General features: G+C 34.7%; 2 protein-coding genes and 2 long non-coding RNA genes across 6 annotated transcripts; 3 read left to right on the top strand and 1 right to left on the bottom strand.

Annotated features, from left to right (window-relative positions):
• The first annotated feature begins 128 nt into the window (after positions 1-128).
• On the top strand, positions 129-1,551 carry LOC146913534 (methyl-CpG-binding domain-containing protein 4-like). Its single transcript, XM_085720015.1, has 2 exons — positions 129-328; positions 952-1,551. Exons 1-2 carry the CDS (start codon positions 293-295, stop codon positions 1,438-1,440), a joined length of 525 nt encoding a protein of 174 aa, XP_085576141.1. The 5' UTR covers positions 129-292; the 3' UTR covers positions 1,441-1,551.
• Positions 1,552-9,762: 8,211 nt separating this feature from the next.
• On the top strand, positions 9,763-12,494 carry LOC146913533 (uncharacterized). Its single transcript, XR_015013631.1, has 2 exons — positions 9,763-10,306; positions 12,215-12,494. It is a non-coding gene; the product is annotated as an uncharacterized LOC146913533 (long non-coding RNA).
• A 1,027-nt stretch (positions 12,495-13,521) lies between these two features.
• LOC146913532 (methyl-CpG-binding domain-containing protein 4-like) lies at positions 13,522-15,466 on the top strand. Its single transcript, XM_085720011.1, has 2 exons — positions 13,522-13,614; positions 14,240-15,466. The coding sequence occupies exons 1-2, from the start codon at positions 13,579-13,581 to the stop codon at positions 14,726-14,728; spliced, it is 525 nt and encodes a 174-aa protein (XP_085576137.1). The 5' UTR covers positions 13,522-13,578; the 3' UTR covers positions 14,729-15,466.
• A 1,543-nt stretch (positions 15,467-17,009) lies between these two features.
• On the bottom strand, positions 17,010-21,213 carry LOC146913531 (uncharacterized). Of its 3 annotated transcripts, XR_015013630.1 has the most exons (7): positions 20,835-21,213; positions 20,596-20,650; positions 20,204-20,332; positions 19,572-20,027; positions 19,380-19,450; positions 17,683-17,763; positions 17,010-17,609 (listed from the first exon to the last, which is right to left on the bottom strand). It is a non-coding gene; the product is annotated as an uncharacterized LOC146913531 (long non-coding RNA). The 3 variants fall into 3 exon arrangements; XR_015013628.1 differs by lacking the exon at positions 19,572-20,027; XR_015013629.1 differs by lacking the exon at positions 19,572-20,027 and having other exon boundaries at positions 20,945-21,213.
• Between the last annotated feature and the right edge of the window lie 1,918 nt (positions 21,214-23,131).

Below are 23,131 nucleotides of genomic sequence, written 5' to 3'. Positions count from 1 at the left end.
ATTTTGGTACTTTGGAGTATGGAAAATTAATTTATGAAAATTGGTAGTAACTTGGGATAATTAATAGAATGGTCGTGTATGAGTAATATTGAGGGTTTTAATGAAGTAATTTTGTAGTAACATTTTAATGAGATGGGAAAGTTACTAGGCCCATTAAGATGAGAGAAACCTAGCCCATTTAGTCAGACTATATATGGATAACACTAGTGAAAATTAGGGTTCAACATTCATTTCACAAAATCTTCACAAAAGGTGGCTGGTGAGAAAATAGAGAGATTTGTTTGCTGAATCAATGTCGGGCTCCAAAACTCCAACTTCTTCTAGCAAGGTACTATTACCAACTATTATTTTCAACACTCGATTCTTTTTTTTTTTTAGGGTTTTGTCATCCCTTAATTTTCAACTATTTTTCTTTAATTTTCTTGACCCTTACTTGTTAACTCTTCAGGGAAGATGTTCTTTTTTCGTTTTATTGTTTATAGTTACTTGTTAATTGAATTGGAGGGATTTAGATCCTTTAATTATAAGTGCTTTTGAATTTAATTCCAAACCTAGGGCATAAGAAAAAAAAAAGTTTTTTTTGTGTGTGCTGATTTGTCTTTCACTGGATCTTGTGAGAAATTAGAAAAGATTATCTGTTAATTTTCATAATAAATGTTGAATCAATGTTGAATTGAATGAAAGTTTATAGAATCAATGTTGAATTGAATGAAAGCTTATAGATTTGTCTTTCACCATAGATTTGTCTTTCATAACAAGAAGAAAAAATGCAAGCTTATAGAATTAATGTTGAATTGAATGAAAGTTTTTATATTTGTTGTGAAATTGTTTATCCTCCAACCTTTGATTTGTCTGGAATATCAATAGTATGGATTATTAAGTCTTTATTGGGTTTAATCTAAGAGCTAAACTTATGCTGCTTTATAAACTAATGGTGAATTATTGTGACAGCGACATGTGATCAACCTGAAGGATATATATACGGCACAATGCGAACTTTGCAAGAAATTTAGAGTGATTGATACACAGGAGGAGTTTGAGGAGATCACTCATAAATTCAAACAAGAGCCTTTTGATTGTAGCAAAAAGGCTAATCTTAGCTGTGATGATCCTGCTGATATCGAATACGATTCTTCTCGGATATGGGTCAAATACAAGCCTAACAATCCAAAGACACCAAAAGGTTTCAAGAGAACCTTGTTGCTTAGAAATGATTATTCTAAATTGGACTCTTACTACATCACACCTACGGGTGAAGTACTGAGATCCCACAATGAGATAGCATCATATCTTGAAGATCATCCACAACCAAATGGTGTATCTGCTTCGGATTTTGATTTTTCATCCCCAAAGGTTATACAAGAGACCATCCCAGAATTTATTAAGCAACAAAAGGATTATGCAAACAAAAAAGCTAAGATAGCTAAAGATGAAGTTTGAGAAATGTCATCATAAGGTTGTTGCATGTTGTTGTTGTTGTTGTTCTTGTTGTAATATATTATTTCTAGATATTGTGTTTGGGAACGCCAATTCAGTGGTATTGAAACAAATTTAACCTTTGTTTTGGTGGTTCATTGTAATTGTAACCTAAACAGATATTTGCAGGCTCTTTATGTTGTAACCTAAAATACATGGTGTACTGTATCTTTATAAAATAAAAAAAAGTTAAATAAGTTGGTTTGTGGGTCAATTTTATACTTTTTATTGTTGTAGGTAAATAGCAGGTATGACCGGTTAATAGAATTCGATTATGACACATTATTGAATCAATTTGCCTCACAGCACAACAGTCTTCTTTTTCTTCTAAACTGAATTGCTGTAATTATAGTAATCATATGAGAATATTCTCTGAGGTGTTTATGAAATATATGTTGTTCTCTGACGTGATGAATTTTCATGATTTTATTATTTAATGCATACATTATAATTTACTTTTGGCTGATTTTCTATTTTTTATCCAAAAGAGAAGGGAAAATATTATTATTTTATTAAGCACTAAACCATAAATTTTCCCCGATGAAGATTTCCCTTTGAAATTGCAAATCTAGGCAGTCATTCTAACACTCATATCATAACTTTTTTTTTTCTTTCTTTTTTCTGTTTTTGTCTTAACAACGGTAACATGGCTGGCATGTGTGAAACAAAGGAAAAAAAGAAAAAGAAAAAGAAAAAATAAATCTGAAATTTTATATCAAAAATTATTAGTTATTATTTTAATTGGTCTTTTTGTTTTTTGTAATAATTTTTTGAAGAGTTTACTATGATTGTAAAAATTAATAATTATTTTGGATTCTATTTTTTTCTAAGTTTGACGATTCCTATGGTCTTCCCTTCTAATTCTTTTGGTTGTTGAATTATTTCCTATTATTGGTTTATTACCTAAGGATGCATCTTTCTATAATTTTTTTTGTGAATAGACACGTTTGCACTTTGCATTACGCTCCTATTTCCGCCCTACCGCACTTTGTTTTTTTTTTTTAAAAAATTCTAATTTTTTGAAAGTTTATATATTTTTTAATGAAAGTTCTATTTTTGGTGAAATAAAGTTTAATTTATGTACATTCCTTCAAAAAAAAAAAGTTTAATTTACGTACATGGTAATTTTACAAAATTTTATATATGTATGGCAAATTGGTCAAGGTTCGTTGCTTGACTTTTTGTGTATAGAAGATTTTTTATTGAGCGTAGAGAATTTACTGTGAAGGTTCTTTGATGAAAATTAATCGTTGTTAACTCTGGTAAAACATTCGTACATAAAACATGACGACGATAAAAACTTGTATTTTTAACTCATCAATTAATGTGATACCACGTGATTGAAAACATGTAAAAACTTTTTGACATTGACATTGTAAATAAATTTGATTTTAATACATTGTCTAGAAATTTTTTTGTTGTATGTCGATCATAATCAAATGTGCTTGTGATTTTGAATAACTAGGAAAGTTTTATATATGAATTTTTTGTTGTATGTCAATCATAATCAAGTGTTCTCTGATATGTCTGGTGAGGAACTGATGTAGGAAACGGTGACAGAAAGTGCTCTGGTACGGTGGCGAGGAGTCTTTGCGGTTGAACGAAAGGTGCCTGCAGGTACGTTAGCACTCTAACGCTCAAGTCAGTATTGGAACTGAGAAAGAGTGTGTAAAAAGTGTGGGAAAAGTGAATCATACCTTGGGGGTGAAACTAACTCACCCTTAGATAGGCACGTGAGAGAATAATTGCTTATGTGAGATGGGGCGCGTGATTAGGAGACGAATAAAGGACACGTGTATGGTGTCTGATGCACGGTTAGGATCGTGGAATGTTAGCGGCGATTAGGATTCTTTGAATCCCCTCTATTTATTTGTTTAATTAATTAACAGTCAAGTTGCGTTCAATTATTCTATGTAGACTATCAAAGTGATGAATTCGTCAGGACGTGATCACCTAATCACTTTGTCAAGTTGTACATGCTGGTCGCACGGTGATCCTTACGTGCGGGGTCTTACTCTCTTGGTTGATTTCGGTATATCACTCTGCCTGCTGAGTTGCACCTGCTGGTCACACGGTGATCTGTACGTATGGGGTCTTACTCCCTCAGGGGTAATTGAAACATAAACTTAAATTAGAGTTCCTTGATATCCAAAGGTATGGTGGCCAGTGTTCCTGAAGTTTCTCTCATCTATGAATGCACACTCTCCCTCTCGGTAGTTCTATAAACAGGCATCCCTACCAGCGTCTTTCTTGCTAAGGTGTGAGGAAAATGGAGTTAATGGGATGATTTAAGTCATGAAGTCACTTGTTTCCTTAATTACCAACTAGTTACTACCTGATTTCTGTAGAAGTTTATCAATATTAGGGAGGGGAGTGTAATTTACTCTTTATTTTTTAAACTATGGAAGCAAAATGTGTTCCACTCGGTCGTAAAATACCAACCAGTGGAAAGGAATATCTATTTCACTCTACTCTGTTCCACTCCATTCCATTTTGTTCGATTTCGTCCCGCTCCATTATGTTCCATCAATCCAAACAGCCTAAATACTAACCTATCAAATATTTCTTCAACCTTTTTTTTTGGTGGTGTCCGGGGTTTGAACCCCAGACCTTGCATATTTTTATGCATTGTCCATACAAACTGAGTTAAGCTCACGAGGACCAACCTTTCATCATTTGTGCTGAAATTACGAGACATAACCAAATTAAACTCGATTAAATTGATCTCATTTTTGTTTCTTCATGTGATCATGCCACTCATCCCTGGCAGTGAGAAGAACATGGCCGGTCCTAAGATTTTTGGTGCCATGAACGAAACAATAAAATTGTACCCTTATAATTATTCCAATATTTTTTTCTTACATTTTTTATTGCAAAAGATTCATTTATAATCAAAATTCTCTAAAAATAGATTTTTAATATAATTAATTAAACCGAATTAAAAATAAATATATCTATATATAACTAACCACTAAGTATAAATCACTACCAAAATAGAAACTACTAAGTAAAGATAATTATTTTGGTGCCTCTAAAATAGTGGTGCCCTGGGCTGCCGCACCTCCAGTCCACCATCAGGGCCACCCCTTAGAATGTTGTGATTCTTCAAGAAAGTTTCACATCACCTGTTGTATCATATATTATATATGCTCCAAGTGATGTTAAATCAATGAGTGTTGCAATCAAGAGTCAAGATTAAACAAGAATAGACATTCTCCCTTTAGGATTTGTTGTGTGTTCTAGTAAAGGACAAGCTAAATGAAAATTCAAGAGCTGGCTCTTTGTTGATTCTAGCTTGCCAAACAACCTCTTGAACAATATTCTTGTGAAAGTCAAGGACTAACTTAGGAAATCAAACTATTCAAAGTAGTTGATCCTTTTGTTGTTTGGTTTTATTTTGCATGATTTTAAGTTGCTTGACATTAAATCTTTAAAATACTTTATTGTTGTTTTTAATAAATTGGATTCTTGTGGTACTAATTTCTCTTTCTATGTTAAATATGTTTGGTCACAAATTATTTATGTTTGACTTTTGATCATTAATTTGACTTCATTTTGAAAATCAATTCTTGCAGGAAAAAAACTTATATTTCCTTCCCAAGCTGTTTGATATATAAATATTCTTTTTCTTATATTTATTAGATTTTAGTTAAATTCTCTTCTACAAATATCTTTCATTGTTCCTCGTGAGCTTAGCTGGGTTGGTATCAACAATGCATAATATATGCAAGGTCTGGGGTTCAAACCCCATCCACCACAAAAAAAAAGAATATATCTGTCATTGATAAAAAAAATTAGTACTCTCCTTTTCACTCTTTTTATTTCGCCAATGCTCGTAATTATGAACGTGTTTCTGTGAAATGTTGATGCTCATGAAAAATATATAATTAGATGTTTGTGAATTGCAAATATAATAAATCAAACAAAATAAATCAAATAAAATATAAATTTTTATCTTAATTAATGACACCAATAAAATAAGAGTAGTGATATTTATACCACTATTTGGTGACAACTTTCTTTTTCTCTCTTCTTATTGTTGAAAAGTTTTTGTCAAAGCGCGTGGTTTTAAAATTCTTTTGAAAAGTCATTGACTGTGAAATTTTTTGCGAGGAATGTCAATGATAACAAGCTAAACAATGTGTACAAACAATTTAACTCGAACGATAAATTCACTTGAATAGTGTGAAAACAATCAAATATTATTACACTCAATAATCCACAAATCCAGAAACTATTTGAAACCAAACCTAATCTTTAAGAAGAAATCACTACCACAAGAAACTAACAAATTTGATATATGATTATCACAAGTTAATTTCTTAGGTGCAAGGTGACTGAATTAAAAATGAATTGATCATAACAATGACCGATGAAAATTAGGTTTTAGAAAAATCACGATCACAAGGTAATTATACTAATCATATGTCAATAGAGATTCCCTTTTTTCGTCCTTGCTAAGGTATATCCTCTATTCGTAGAAGAAAACATCTCTTACACGATAACAGCTGAATGCTACGAAGATTGAGACGAATTTCAAGAACTTTGAATCGATTCAAAACAGTTTTAGATAAACAATGAATCGATTTAAAATTTCACAGGCATATAGTTGAATCGATTCAAAGTTTCCAAGAGATGAATGATACAATTCAAAGGACATTGATACAATTCAATAACCAGGATTAAGATTACTGAAAGACCGGATGAAAATATTTATATTTAATTTCTCTCAAAGATTGGATAAAAATTTGCCAGGGACAAAGATATTTAATCCTAATTAAAGAGTTATACTCTCCTCTCTTATATGTGAAACGCCACCGACCAAGAACGAAAGAAATAAACATATTTTCTGTCCGGTGGTATCTTCTCCGAACTCTAAATACTGTCTCAATCAGAGCGAGAGATAAATTTGTTTGTTGAATCAATGTTGGGCTCCAAAACTCCAACTTCTTATAGCAAGGTACTGTTACTAACTATTATTTTCAACACTCGGTTCCTCTTTTTTTTTTTGTTTAGTGTATTGTCATCCCATAATTTTCAACTATTTTTCTTGATCCATTCTTGTTAACTCTTCTGGGATGATGTTCTTTTTTTCGTTTTAGGGTTTATAGCTACTTGGTTATTGAATCGGAAGGTGATAGGGCCAAACCGCAAGTGCACGGCCTATCGAAGTAATAGTAGTAAGTAGAGTTATCGTTCCGCTAGGGAGTTGTTCAACTTAATTAACTTTTAGTGAATGATTAGAGGAGAGAAAGTTAATAAAAGAGAGTTTGATTGCTGAAGGTAAAAACAATAATAATAAAGGGCCTTAGGATCATTGGTTCATCATAAGGACTAATCCCTCACTAGACAAAACCTAAACATCTAATTTCATGATTTACACACTAATTTCTAAAGACCGGTTTCCCTTAGCCCCTCACCTTTCCGATGAAAGTCCAGTGAGAGTATACTTCTAGTAACCAAGCCTATTTCACTAACATGATTACTAGAAGATGCATAGAGGATTGAAACTACTCTTTGTCTCAATAATTGCAAAGACTATTTCACTGTTTTGCAATTATTGTCTAGATTCACTTGTTCCAACATCAAGACTCCGCTCTTGCTTTATGAATTGATGTTCGGGATGATGGATTAACGATTATCAAACCCTCCGCTTTCGCTTCCACAGTTTGATAATTGTCAATCCACGTTAAGACGGTGAATCTAGATTAGAAATTAGGGTTACATAGAAATTAGGGTTTAGACATGTTTTGTTTAGGATTGAGTCATTAGACTCCCCAACAATCCCAAGACGAAGAAGTCTACTCACTCATGTTCATCGTAGACATGGGGGAAGAAGAGAGAAAATAACAGTAAAGTAAATTGCAAAGAAAGTAAAAGGGAAAATAAAGACTTTTATTAAAATAGCAATTGAAATAAACAAAGTAAAGGATGATTGTTTTATGGTGGAGAGCTACTCTATTTATAGCTTTACAATCGACTTAGAAACTAAGCAACTAAAGGGATAAAACGGTAAAGCTGCAACAGGGTAACTTGGGCCCGAAGAAAAGCAACAAAAGAGCATCCTGGGGACGGGCACGGCCGTGCCACATGTTGGCACGGGCCGTGCCACATGTTGGCACGGGCCGTGCCAAGCTTCTGAGTTTGGGGGAACATATTTTTGTCCCGTATCTTCGTATTCTTGCGCTGTATTTGTTCCAGTCCTCTTTCTTTTGCTCCAAGGCACCTTCCACCATATATTTATTCCTAAAATAAAATAAAACACAATTTGAAGTAAAATATTCTAAACTAAAATAAAATGCAATAAAATAAAATCAAATCTAAAATAAAACTAAACTAAATAAGGCAATAAATAAGACTATCTATGACTCATCAGATGGATTCAGATCCTCTAATTATAAGTGCTTTTGAATTTAATTCCAAACCCTAGGGGTGTAAGATTTTTTTTTTTTTGTGTGCGAATTTGTCTTTCACCAGGATCTTGTGAGAAACTAGAAATGATTATGTGTTAATTTTCATAATCAATGTTGAATTGAATGAAAGTTTATAGAATCAATGTTGAATTGAATGAAAGCTTATAGATTTGTCTTTCACCATAGATTTGTCTTTCATAACGAGAAGAAAAAATGCAAGTTATAGAATCAATGTTTGAATTGAATGAAAGTTTTCATATTTGTTGTAAAATTGTTTGTCTTCCAACCCTTTGATTTGTCAGGATTTCAATATTGTACGAGTAAAAAAGGGTTTTATTTGCACGTCCGGATTATCCAGTCATCAGGACAAATCATAGGGCTTTGAAAATCGCAGGAGTTGGAAGAGGAACTACCATGTTTAAGTCTTGTACGGATAATTTGGTGGGTGTCCTGACTGGATAGACTGTGATACCATATTAACTTTTTTATATTGAGTCTAACTCAACCCAAAACTGGCTTATAAGGTGCAGTGTGTCATTCTCAAAGCCTTCTTCCACTTCACCCAACACACCTTTCACTCCACTAAATTACCCCCCCCCCCCCCCCCCCCATAGGAAGTAGTGTTGGATCTTCACTGACCTCCTATACACTTTCGAAGGCATTAATAAGGGAAATCCTCCCACCAAAACTAACATATTGGTTACCCTAATTTATCAACCTCCTCTCCACTTTTTCCACCAAAGGATCCCACGTTGAGAATTTCCTCCCATTAGCACCCACCCGTAACCCCAAATAATTAAAGGGTATCCCTCCTCTCTTAAAATTGAGAAAATAACACGCAATGTACATAAACTCACCATCTATATTAACACCTATCAAATAACTTTTAAAAAAGTTTACCTTCAAACCGGATGCCATCTCAAAGACTCTAAGCAAAGCCTTCAAGGTCCATAAATTCTCTACCGTTGCCTCCCCAACAAAAAGCGTATCATCCGCATACTATAAATGCAAAATCTCCATCTCATATCTACCATGTTCTCCATTAACCCACTAAAACCTTCGACAACCAAGAGGAATAAGAATGGTGCTAAGGGATCACCTTGTTTTAAACCTCTTTGGAAACTCACCTCAACCGTAGGGCTCCCATTGAATAAAATTGACATGCTTCCCCCCCACACACAGGCCTTCATCCAACCAATCCACTTTGAACAAAAACCAACTCTAACCAACATATACTCCAAAAAACCCCAATCCACGGAATCACACGTCTTTTCAAAACCAACTTTGAAGATTAAACATTTTTTCCTCAATTTCTTAGCTAAGTCCACAACCTCATTTATTACCATCACCTCATCCACAAGATTCCTTCCTTTGAAGAAAGTCAATTGAGACGTGGATATGACTGAATTCAACACCATAGCAAGATGTGTCGCAAACACCTTTGAGATAAGCTTGTAAAGGCATCCCAAAAGAGATATAGGGTGGTAGTCCTTCAAAGCAAAAGGTTCATCTACTTTGGGCAACAAGACAAAAGGTTCATCTACAAAATAAGACAAAAAATTCTTAGGCAACACCAAGTTTCCATAAAATTGATCAAACATAATCCTCACCCCATCCTTCATAAGATACCAAAACTCCTTAATGAAAGCAAAATTAAAAGCATCCGGCCCTGGACTTTTATTCCCATCACTTTCTTTCACTCTCAATTTCGAGTGAAGAGAAAGGCAACACCAATCAATTATTCTCTTCCTCGGATAGTCTTTTAAATGGGCCCCCATCCAACATTGGGTGGTCCCTATCCTCCGACTCTACATGCCTTGAAAAACAATCTACCACTGCCTGCCTTGTAACAGCCCGATTTTTGCTAGTTTTATTTTATTATTTATTTATGTGTGTTATATGTGCTCTTATGTGATTATTTGCCTCTGTGTGTATTTTTGGTTGGGAATCGTAGAATTCGGTGTTAGAAGGGTATTTTAGTCATTTTGGACTTAGGGGCATTTTGGTCATTTTGAGGGCAGTGGCAATTTTGTAATTTTGCAGAAAGTTATTTTTTTTAGTGTTTAGTGGAAGTTATTATTTTACCAAGTTACTAGAGAGGGTGTAGTAATTATTTTAATTACCGTTAAGTGACCGTTAGTGTTATATTTTACCGGTAGGTGAGTAGTAACATTTTTAAGGTTGAATTAGAAATGGGTTAGGCCCATTAAGGTTTGTGAGATAAGCCCATTAAGTGAGCCTTTATAAACTAATGTTAGTGAGAAGAGATAGGGTTACAACATTTTCATTTCATTTTTCATTTGAGAAGATAAGAGATAGAGGCTAGAGAGAAGAACAAGTGCAAGGGTTAGAGGCAAGAGGGATTCATCATCTAGGAGCTAAATTGAAGCTTGGGTTAGAGAATCTTGGTGCTAGAGGTAAGAGGGTTAGATTTCAACCATAATTCACATCTTTTTCTCTTTACCCATTTTTGTGAAATTGTTGAATTGAACCTAATTGCTTTCAAATTCGTGTTCATGTTTTGATGCAATGTTTGAGTATGTAATTTGAATGTTAATTGAGTTGTTGATGATGAAATTACATGCTTAAGTTGTGGTTATATGTATACTTTGCATTTTTGCCCAAAAATGGTGATATGAGATGTTGTTGCGATGAATTGTTGGTGAATTCATGATGTTTAGCTGCTGTTGTTGTTGATAGATGTTGTTGTTGATGATTAAAACATTGGGTAATCATAATTGGAGAGTTTGATATGACTTTGTGTTGTTTTGTTTGAAGTTTGATGAAAATGGGTCAAATGGTGATTTTTGTTAGGAGAATGTTTTGGGGTAAATTTTATATGGAATTGGGTGTCTTTTCATGTTTAGAAATGTTTAAACAAACTTTGGGATCAAATTTGAGCTTTGGGAAGTCAAAATTGGGGTTTTGGGGTGAAAAAGTGAGTTTTTCTCGTAACAGGACTGTCCCAACTCGCCACAGCGAGTGGGAGGCGAGTTGGAGGCGAGCAGGAGGTGCTTTCGGTGATGCTTACTCGCCTCGCGAGTTGATTTACTCGCCACGGCGAGCTGCACAGTGGCAGCATCCCCTGTTTCGCATTCTGGTGTCTTTTTCCCTCGTTTTTGTTTTGAATTGGTTTTCGGTGTAAACATGAAAGTTGTAGATAATTTTGTTAGCTTTCTAATGGCTTTGGTTTGACTTGAAAATGATTCTTGGTTTTTGAGTTATGAGGCAAATACTCCAAGGTGGTCTTGGTGAAATTTTACGAAAAATCCGCATAACTATTTCTAAGTCGACCCAAACCTTATGGATTGTTTCCAAACTTTCAAACTTATATCTTATGAGTTCAATTAAGGTGTTTAGTAGTATTTAAACTATGATGTGAGGGATTTAACTTGTTTTACTTAGAAAATGGAAAATTTCTTGAAAAGTGTTTCGGTGAGACGAACTTTGTGATTTTTATGAATTCATTGTATTTGGCCGATGAAATGCTTATGTAATCTCTACGGCACACATGTGTGACTTGAGAGGATACATGGCATAGGCAATTGAACTCGTTTACTTGGTTTTGAATTAGGTGCTCAATTATTTTCAATATTGTGATTTTTGGGACGAACTTGATTGAAAATGATCATTGAAGGCCAATTGCTTATGAACCCTCTATGATTAGATTGATATGATTATGAGATGATGTATGAATTGTTGTTAGGTGATTAATATGATGTTTGTGATCATATGTTGTAATTGTTCTTTTATTTGGAATGTAAGGAACTATGTGGAGATATGAACTATATGATATAGTTGAATGATGATTATAGCCGTTGACTTATAGCCGTTGATTATAGCCGTTGAATTGTTGTGAACATATGCATAGTGAATTGAGTCATATGTTCATGCATCATATGTCGTGTCGGATGTTATATCCATATTGCCGTTGACTATAGCCGTTGATAATGATGTTTTTGTTGCATCATGGGTGACGACCTTGAGGAGAATTGGTACCACATGCATCTAGATGAGTCTAGAGCCATTGCATACTTGTTGGTGAATTGAAATGCATTTGAGTTGATGATTGAATTTGTTAATTGTTGATTAAGATGGTTGATTTTGTGATGTGTGTATGTTACACTTGTGGGTATGAACTTGAGATGTTGATATTGAATGATGTGAATGTTAAGAATACTTGTGAATACGTGTATGGTTTGTTATCCATCGTTCTTAAATGTATCTTTCATTCTCAAAGTTTCTTGATTAATTTTAAGTGGATTATGATGATGTAATGCTAACCCTCAGTGGTTTACCACCTACCTTTCTGTATGGACGGGTAGATGGAGTGCAGGATGCTTAGTTGTGCTTGTTGATGCCGAGGAGTGGAGTTCCTCTTTTTCATGCAAGTGTCTAGATTAGGGCTCTGATCTAGGATAGTCTTTGCATGTTGTTTATTTGACTTTGTATTTTGGAGTTGTTGAGATATTCTGTTATTTGAGATTTGAAGGATACAGTTGTATTTAGTTTGAAGATCCAGATATGTTTATGAATTATATGTCGTTCCGCTGCTATGTTGTGTAGCATGATATTTATGCATGTATGATTTGTGGTTTATTCGAAGACGTAGCATCTATTTCTAGAATATGTTAGTATATTCGCGCGTTTTACCGCTTATTAGAAATAGGGTGTTACAAGTTGGTATCAGAGCAGACCTCTCCCAGTACGGTGTGGTTCGGGGACGAACCAGGCGGAAGCTGGTGGGCATGTAACACCCACGACGTGGCTTTCGATATCCCGCCAGTTGGATACGAAAGGTTCCCGCCAGTTGGAACGGGCACTATCCGTAAGGATGACCCCACGTTAATAAGAGGAACCGAATCGCATTGGAATGAGAGGGATCCGGAGGCCGTGTAGGTATGGGACTACATGGTTGAAGGAAGGCTTATAAGAATTGTTAGGTACTACCCATATCAACAAGATGCATCTTCTTTTCGGTAGCCCATTCCATAAGAACTCCATAGTTAAGCGTGCTTGACTTGGAGTAGTACTAGGATGGGTGACCTACCGGGAAGTTTCCCGGTAAGCATGTGAGTGAGGACAAAGCATGCTGAAAAGACTCGTGTTGGTTTGTGGGGTTAGTCGGCAATCCTGAAAGCAGTCTGGGATGTTACATGCCTCACCTCAAAAGGCTTTTGGACCCAAACTCCTCCCACTTTAAGGGCCTTTATTATTTCATCTTTGCTCTTCCTGTAATACAATGATAAAACAATTTGGTGTTAGTATCCCCCTCCTTCATCCATTTATATCTTGAGAGCGTTGCAAAACGTAACGACCCAATTTTAGGATTTTATTTATTTAAATGTTTGGTGTGTTATATTTGTTGATTATTTGGATGTTAGAGACATTAAGGGTATTTTGGTACTTTGGAGTATGGAAAATTAATTTATGAAAATTGGTAGTAACTTGGGATAATTAATAGAATGGTCGTGTATGAGTAATATTGAGGGTTTTAATGAAGTAATTTTGTAGTAACATTTTAATGAGATGGGAAAGTTACTAGGCCCATTAAGATGAGAGAAACCTAGCCCATTTAGTCAGACTATATATGGATAACACTAGTGAAAATTAGGGTTCAACATTCATTTCACAAAAACTTCACAAAAGGTGGCTGGTGAGAAAATAGAGAGATTTGTTTGCTGAATCAATGTCGGGCTCCAAAACTCCAACTTCTTCTAGCAAGGTACTATTACCAACTATTATTTTCAACACTCGATTCATCTTTTTTTTTTTAGGGTTTTGTCATCCCTTAATTTTCAACTATTTTTCTTTAATTTTCTTGACCCTTACTTGTTAACTCTTCAGGGAAGATGTTCTTTTTTCGTTTTATTGTTTATAGTTACTTGTTAATTGAATTGGAGGGATTTAGATCCTTTAATTATAAGTGATTTTGAATTTAATTCCAAACCTAGGGCATAAGAAAAAAAAAACTTTTTTTTTTGTGTGCTGATTTGTCTTTCACTAGATCTTGTGAGAAATTAGAAAAGATTATCTGTTAATTTTCATAATAAATGTTGAATCAATGTTGAATTGAATGAAAGTTTATAGAATCAATGTTGAATTGAATGAAAGCTTATAGATTTGTCTTTCACCATAGATTTGTCTTTCATAACAAGAAGAAAAAATGCAAGCTTATAGAATTAATGTTGAATTGAATGAAAGTTTTTATATTTGTTAGGAAATTGTTTATCCTCCAACCTTTGATTTGTCTGGATTATCAATAGTATGGATTATTAAGTCTTTATTGGGTTTAATCTAAGAGCTAAACTTATGCTGCTTTATAAACTAATGGTGAATTATTGTGACAGCGACATGTGATCAACCTGAAGGATATATATACGGCACAATGCGAACTTTGCAAGAAATTTAGAGTGATTGATACACAGGAGGAGTTTGAGGAGATCACTCATAAATTCAAACAAGAGCCTTTTGATTGTAGCAAAAAGGCTAATCTTAGCTGTGATGTTCCTGCTGATATCGAATACGATTCTTCTCGGATATGGGTCAAATACAAGCCTAACAATCCAAAGACACCAAAAGGTTTCAAGAGAACCTTGTTGCTTAGAAATGATTATTCTAAATTGGACTCTTACTACATCACACCTACAGGTGAAGTACTGAGATCCCGCAATGAGATAGCATCATATCTTGAAGATCATCCACAACCAAGTGGTGTATCTGCTTCGGATTTTGATTTTTCATCCCCAAAGGTTATACAAGAGACCATCCCAGAATTTATTGAGCAACAAAAGGATTCTGCAAACAAAAAAGCTAAGATAGCTAAAGATGAAGTTTGAGAAATGTCATCATAAGGTTGTTGCATGTTGTTGTTGTCGAAGTTGTTGTTGTTGTTCTTGTTGTAATATATTATTTCTAGATATTGTGTTTGGGAACGCCAATTCAGTGGTATTGAAACAAATTTAACCTTTGTTTTGGTGGTTCATTGTAATTGTAACCTAAACAGATATTTGCAGGCTCTTTATGTTGTAACCTAAAATACATGGTGTATTGTATCTTTATAAAATAAAAAAAAGTTAAATAAGTTGGTTTGTGGGTCAATTTTATACTTTTTATTGTTATAGGTAAATAGCAGGTATGACCGGTTAATAGAATTCGATTATGACACATTATTGAATCAATTTGCCTCACAGCACAACAGTCTTCTTTTTCTTCTAAACTGAATTGCTGTAATTATAGTAATGATATGAGAATATTCTCTGAGGTGTTTATGAAATATATGTTGTTCTCTGACGTGATGAATTTTCATGATTTTATTATTTAATGCATACATTATAATTTACTTTTGGCGGATTTTCTATTTTTTATCCAAAAGAGAAGGGAAAATATTATTATTTTATTAAGCACTAAACCATAAATTTTCCCCGATGAAGATTTCCCTTTGTAATTGCAAATCTAGGCAGTCATACTAACACTCATATCATAACTTTTTTTTTCTTTCTTTTTTCTGTTTTTGTCTTAACAACGGTAACATGGCTGGCATGTGTGAAACATAGGAAAAAAAGAAAAAGAAAAAGAAAAAATAAATCTGAAATTTTATATCAAAAATTATTAGTTATTATTTTAATTGGTCTTTTTGTTTTTTGTAATAGTTTTGAAGAGTTTACTATGATTGTAAAAATTAATAATTATTTTGGATTCTATTTTTTTCTAAGTTTGACGATTCCTATGGTCTTTCCTTCTAATTCTTTTGGCTGTTGAATTATTTCCTATTATTGGTTTATTACCTAAGGATGCATCTTTCTATAATTTTTTTTGTGAATAGACACGTTTGCACCTTGCATTACGCTCCTATTTCCGCCCTACCGCAGTTTGTTTTTTTTTTTTAAAAAAAAATTCTAATTTTTTGAAAGTTTATATATTTTTTAATGAAAGTTCTATTTTTGGTGAAATAAAGTTTAATTTATGTACATTCCTTCAAAAAAAAAAGTTTAATTTATGTACACGGTAATTTTACAAAATTTGATATATGTATGGCAAATCGGTCAAGGTTCGTTGCTTGACTTTTTGTGTATAGAAGGTTTTTTATTGAGCGTGGAGAATTTACTGTGAAGGTTCTTTGATGAAAATTAATCGTTGTTAACTCTGGTAAAACATTCGTACATAAAACATGACGACGATAAAAACTTGTATTTTTAACTCATCAATTGATGTGATATCACGTGATTGAAAACATGTAAAAACTTTTTGACATTGACATTGTAAATAAATTTGATTTTAATGCATTGTCTAGAAATTTTTTTGTTGTATGTCGATCATAATCAAATGTGCTTGTGATTTTGAATAACTAGGAAAGTTTTATATATGAATTTTTTGTTGTATGTCGATCATAATCAAGTGTTCTCTGATATGTCTAGTGAGGAACTGATGTAGGAAACGGTGACAGAAAGTGCTCTGGTACGGTGGCGAGGAGTCTTTGCGGTTGAACGAAAGGTGCCTGCAGGTACGTTAGCACTCTAACGCTCAAGTCAGTATTGGAACTGAGAAAGAGTGTGTAAAAAGTGTGGGAAAAGTGAATCATACCTTGTGGGTGAAACTAACTCACCCTTAGATACACTACAAGAAAAAACGCGTTTTGCGACCTTTAAAATTGACGATTGCGACTGTTAGAAGGGTCGCAAATGTACATTTGCGACTGTTCCCCAACAGGCGCTAATGTTGGGGTCGCAACAGTCATTTGCGACCCTTCGTAGAACAGCAGCTCCAACCGTCGCAAATGTTATTGCGACAGTTCCTAACAGTCGCAGATGTTTAGTTTTTTTATAAAAAAAAATTGAATGGTGCAATTGCGACCCTTCACAACAGTCGCAAATGTTTAGTTTTTTTTTAAAAAAATTGAATGGTGCAATTGCGACCCTTCACAACAGTCGCAAATGTTTAGTTTTTTTAAAAAAAAAATTGAATGGGGCAATTTTTGTTGACAATTTAAATAAATATATTAATAAATACTTTTTTTTTTTGACATAAAAAGGATTTCCATTAAATGAAAGATGAATCCTTACACAGAGAGGTTAAAATCTGATCAGGAACAGAACCTAACCAAGAATTACAACCAATATCTTTAGCTAGGCAAGCTAGGCTATGGGCAACATTGTTACAATTCCTACTAGCAAAGACAACACTAGCATTATCTAATCTAGCTAAAATTTCTAAACAGTCAATGATTAAATTATCAATTACGACAGGCCGCACATCACCATACAAACTCTTAACAACAGTTTCTGCATCTGTCTCAATGATGAGGTTCTTGCAGCAATGCACATCAGCCCAAATAAGGCTCCATCTCAGTCCCATGGCTTCAGCCACTAGAGGAGAGACAAGAATATCCTCACACTTTGTAGCAGAAAATGAAACTGAACCAGTGTGGTCTCTCACCACCATACCCCAGCCTGTCTTATCATTTGGAAAACAACCAGCATCCACATTGAGCTTCAAAAATCCGATAGGAGGGGTCTGCCATTTAACAGAGGTTGCTGATGCAACTATTGGGACCGCATGCATATCATTTGCTCTATTAAACTCCTCTACGAACAGCGCGGCAGAATAAGCAACCTCAGCCGGATCAAACTTTGTGCAATTGAAGACACAGTTATTTCTACTTAGCCAAATAATAGCTTATAATTTGCTTGAGGGTAAGGGAATCATGAGTGACTCTATTTGCTGGACTACCGAAATAAAGATTAGTAGTTTTAAGTAATGACGAATGCATCACACGTATAACGTATTATCTCACCTTTTCAGAGACAAGTGTACTTGATGAAAATGAATGCTATTAAATCAACCAAAGATAGCAAACTTCAAATAGGTAAAGATGCTGCGTAAAACAAAGAAAAGGTGTTAATTGCAATTCTATAAGGTTTCTGAAAAAGCAGTACTGAGTTGCATAAATATAGCTCAACTAAAAGTTTAAATTTAAAAGCTAAATTTAGTGTACTGAATAATAGGTCAGCCAACTACCATGAGGGATACAATCATAAGTTTCGATTCACAAAATAGATAAATTTAAGTTGGAATTCTAAACGTGACAAGTAACAACAACAACAGTGATACAAAGAACACAGTACTGCATAAATGTAAGTATATTCAAATTATGCAATCAAATAGAAAAAATATGAATCATTGTTCTAACCTTGAAGCAACTTAGAACCAAAACTAAATTGAAACAGCTTAGTACCAAAACTAAATCCACCAAAAAAATCATTAACAAAGTAAAAGTATCAAACAACAACAACAACATCTCAGAATCTTCATTAACAAATGTAAAACCTATATTGCAAACCGCATAACGCAAAACGCATAACACAACAAGTGTTGAATGCAGAACACAACTTTTACCTTTATTCAAACTTGTTGATGTCAATGGAATAGGAACCTAAGCGCACAGAACAGAGGGAGACAAAAAAGGAAATAGGCACAAAATGGAATAGGAACCTAAGCGCACAGAACAGAGGGAGACACAAAAGGAAGTATGAACAAACAGAGCAGATGGCAAAGCGTCACAATATGCACATAACAGATCAAAACTGTTGTGAATCTGTTGTAAGCATTATGTTAGTAGTGTTAAAAGTTGATGGACATAAACTCTACAAGGCATAAACTCTACTTGTATCCAACAAGAGAACATATTTGATGGACAAACATGATCCTTGATGCAAAAACTTTAGGTCTCAATGACATCAACAAACAGATAATAATGATGAAGTCACACCAAATAGATAATATATACCAACAACATCAATAGAAAATACACGACAATCACAATTTGGTTATCTTCAGTCTTTTCAATCCCACAAATCTTGAGGATATAGTTGGAATTTATAACTTTGTTCATTACCATTGATTATGAGTACTAAACTATGTTTTGTTCAGACTAATCACTTATACTACCTCCGATGTCAAGAAAGAGTACATGGTAAGAACCTATATTTTTTCTTTATTTTTGTGAATCCCAACCAGCATGAGATTATTGGATTATATTTTCGTATTCTTTACTAGAAGTCATTGTGAATAGTCCAAATTGTTGATTATGGCTTTCAATCCATAACATTATTATAACCTTTGTATTAAAAGGTTGACAAATCAAAGAAAACTTAACAAAATCCCTCCCCCTTATATTCCTTCTACGGTGACAAATCTCATAAAACTTATAAAAATCACTCGCCCTTACATTCCTTTTACGGTGACAAAACTCTCAGAAACTTACCAAAAATCCCTCAACTTCTATCAACCTTATTAAGCGAGTATCTATTTCAATTAGCAATCATTAACAACATAAAGCACAACAACAAACAATTCCTTTAGGGAGGCAACATTACACTTAAATATCTATTGTTTTTGCGGCTGTCCATAGACTAAAATTAAGCTTAATTTCATGGCAGAGATCAATCAAATTTGACATGAATAAAGGTTAGAGAAAAACAAAGTCATTACCTTGAGAAAGTGAAGTAGCAGCGAAGTGTGAACCATGGCGAAACACAGTTGCGAAACCAAATTGCACTAAACTGAAAAATTAAAAAAAATCAAGAGATTAACAAAAAAATCACTGAATCAACAAAAAAATACTCAGAATTCTTGAAAAACCAAAAAAACAAGAAATTAATCTGCAAAGATTGGGTCGAACACCTGGGTTGTTATTAGGTTGCAGCTGTGTCGCAATGAAAGGGTTAGATTGAGGGCTAGAGTCACGGTGAGAAGGATTCAGTGAATGATTGAGAGTGAGAGGGAACGATTGAGAGTGGCAAAAACACGATTAAGAGAGGGTGGAAATTAGCGAACACAATTGAGGATGGAGAAAAAACACGATTGAGAGTAAGAAGGGTTCAGGGAACAGTGATTAAATGCAAGTGAGAAAGCATAGAGAACAGTGATTACAGCAAGGAAAAACCATCATTAAATTGAAAAGAAACACACGAAAAAAACAGCAAAAAAAAAAGGACTAAGGTTTGTTTGTTTATTTCTTGAGCATTTTGGCGGGGAGTTCCTTTGGGTCAATGACATCAACAACTCATCCAATAGAATCATTGGCTTACAAAGTTTCAAACAATTCTTCCCTCTTCTCTTCTTTCAGTGTCTTAGAATCTGTTCCAACAAATATGCAAATGTGACACTGAGTCTAAAATGCCTATACATAAGCTGTACATTTCTGAGTATGTGTATGACACTACTATCGTTAATTCATTATGGAGGAATTCATACGCTATGTACCATTGACACAGACACGACAGTGACACATAGAAGATAGAGTGTTATCAAACCTTTAATAAGCATTAGCTTCATATTTTTCACCAAATCCTTAGAACTTTTCAAGGAAGAAGATAGAACTATGCAGAAGGTGTGAAACAATTGAGAAACTGTCACAACCAGCCTTATGATCCCCAATTAACCTACAAACAAATCATAGAATAAATCCAATCGAAACCAATTCCAGAATCATTGATAAAGCTAAGCAATGATCAATAACCACAAATAAATTCAGTACTAGAAACGCTAACCAGGCAAATATCTAAACCATTTCTCAAAAGTGTACAAGTTTCAAACTAATATAGCCACTATTTGATGACACTAGCTTCTAACGTCATTTATGTAATGTAAATAAGATAATCATAGTCCAATTCAACAAAAATTCTTAAAAATATAAATAAAATACCTCATAATAGTCATACAGCCCAAGACCTTCAACATCTAAATGATCCAAAAATCCCCTGAATGTCGTGTTCGGTATTAGTGATTCATAGGGTACATGATAGAATAAAATAAAATAAATTTTCAATAGAAAAAAGCACAGAGAAACAATCATTAGAATCACTATGGTTGTGATGAAGAATTGAAAGGTTATAGAAATTCAATAAAGAGTAACTACTATCAGAAACCCTAGATAAGACTTACGTGTTATAACAACCTCTAGAACTGTTACCATCGATTTCGTATAAAATTGATATACAAACTTCGTAAAGGAATTATCAACAACAGCGAGCGATGATGAGGAATTATCAAACCTTTAGATCTGTGATGGAGGAGACGTCGGAGGAGTAAAGTGGTGTCGAAGCGGCGGAAATTGAATTTGGAGGTGGCGGAAACTGAATCCGGCAGTGACGGAAGCGATTGAGATGAAATTAGGTTAGGTTAGGTTAGTCATAACAATTGAGAGGATTGAGTGTGAGATGAAAAATTTGGGGATTAGGTTTAGACTGATTGGAGATTTGGGGAAAGTGACATGGAGAAATCGGGGGAGATGAGAGATGTGAAATGAAAACTTTGGGAAAGTAAGAGTGAGAAAGCTGTAATTGAATAAGTACAAAGCACCGAGTAATAAATTTTACAAAGAAAACCTGCGGCGGTTGACCAAACAGTCGCAACATCTGTTTCAAAAATGCACTTTGAGGCAGTTACAAGGTAAGGGTCGCAGATGAAATGTCGCAAAATGCTGATTTTCTTGTAGTGATAGGCACGTGAGAGAATAATTGCTTATGTGAGATGGGGCGCGTGATTAGGAGACGAATAAAGGACACGTGTATGGTGTCTGATGCACGGTTAGGATCGTGGAATGTTAGCGGCGATTAGGATTCTTTGAATCCCCTCTATTTATTTGTTTAATTAATTAACAGTCAAGTTGCGTTCAATTATTCTATGTAGACTATCAAAGTGATGAATTCGTCAGGACGTGATCACCTAATCACTTTGTCAAGTTGTACATGCTGGTCGAACGGTGATCCTTACGTGCGGGGTCTTACTCTCTTGGTTGATTTCGGTATATCACTCTGCCTGCTGAGTTGCACCTGCTGGTCACACGGTGATCTGTACGTATGGGGTCTTACTCCCTCAGGGGTAATTGAAACATAAACTTAAATTAGAGTTCCTTGATATCCAAAGGTATGGTGGCCAGTGTTCCTGAAGGTTCTCTCATCTATGAATGCACACTCTCCCTCTCGGTAGTTCTATAAACAGGCATCCCTACCAGCGTCTTTCTTGCTAAGGTGTGAGGAAAATGGAGTTAATGGGATGATTTAAGTCATGAAGTCACTTGTTTCCTTAATTACCAACTAGTTACTACCTGATTTCTGTAGAAGTTTATCAATATTAGGTATGTCACCTCCTTTAGTACTTACTATTAGGGTTACGCTCGCTTTCGGTTTGTTTCACTAGTTAATACCTAAGTGCCTAAACCAGGGTTATGCTTCAATGGAGACAAATTTTACGCACTACAATAAAACTAAATAACGAACAGAAAATAATTGGATAAACGACTTTAAAAATCAAACTAGGGTTTAGAAATCAAACTAGGGTTTGTATAAAGTTTTCTCTTGGCAACAAACACTAGGGTTGGGTTGATTCACCTTGGGAAACACTATTAGGATTGAGTCTCTTGGTCATGGGAAGAGATTGGGGATTTAGGTAGAATTAGGCAGGAGACTTATTCTTGTATCCCATTGATATCTCTTTTGTAAAGTTACTCATCATTATAGTGAAACGGAGGGCTGCTCTCTCCCCTAGACTAGGTCAATTTGGACCGAACTAAGTAAACAAATTTTCGTGTGTTCTTTCTTTCCTTCTCTCTCTGTTTTCTACTTTTGGTTTGTGATTATAACATCCATACACTTTATTTAGGTTGCTTGGTAAGAACACCCATGGTCAGTCTTGAGAGGCGGAGGTAACAATACTCATAATCTACCTGTTGACGTGGAGTTTCAAGGTGGAAGACATAGTGGGATGTACGCATTTGCTAGTTGAGAGGCTGAAAGCTCAACTTTAGGTGGAGTTGAACACACCGGAAATGGTACGACTATGGATGACCTTGGGTGCTATGCTCTAGTGGTGAGCAAGGGATTTCTTCATGAAGACAGAAGGCATTTCAGAGGTTGAAGAATGTGTAGCACTGCTTGCTAGATTACCCTAAAAAGCCAAGGATGATTGAATGCAAGGAGATCTTCAAGGAAGCAAGAGATGTCCTGTGTTGAAGATGTTATGGTGGATACTTGTGGAATTACCTGAATTTCCTAGCGTAGTTGGACTGCAAGGACCTTCGAGAAGGCGAAAGACATTCTGATGGCTGAAGGGGTTAAGGTGTGCAATTGTGGAGCTACATAAAATTACTAGCGTAGTGGGAAGCAAGAACCTTCAAGAGGCGGAAAGCACTCCGACGGTTGAAGAGGTTAGGTGTAAACTTATGGAGCTACATGGTGTAA

The sequence above is a fragment of the Medicago sativa genome, chromosome 6 (assembly GCF_051527215.1).
Source record: "Medicago sativa cultivar Bolivia chromosome 6, Bolivia_mono, whole genome shotgun sequence".
NCBI classification, from domain to species: Eukaryota; Viridiplantae; Streptophyta; class Magnoliopsida; order Fabales; family Fabaceae; genus Medicago; species Medicago sativa.
The sequence above is the reverse complement of the archived record's forward strand: the minus strand, read 5'-3'. Positions and strand labels throughout refer to the sequence as shown.

What these genes read in the sequence shown, in the direction of transcription:
- LOC146913532 (XM_085720011.1), top strand. Translation starts at nt 13,579, where the DNA reads ATGTCGGGCTCCAAAACTCCAACTTCTTCTAGCAAG. An exon ending in CTCCAACTTCTTCTAGCAAG is followed by an intron (nt 13,615 to 14,239) that starts GTACTATTACCA and finishes TTATTGTGACAG; the next exon opens with CGACATGTGATCAACCTGAA.
- LOC146913534 (XM_085720015.1), top strand. Translation starts at nt 293, where the DNA reads ATGTCGGGCTCCAAAACTCCAACTTCTTCTAGCAAG. An exon ending in CTCCAACTTCTTCTAGCAAG is followed by an intron (nt 329 to 951) that starts GTACTATTACCA and finishes TTATTGTGACAG; the next exon opens with CGACATGTGATCAACCTGAA.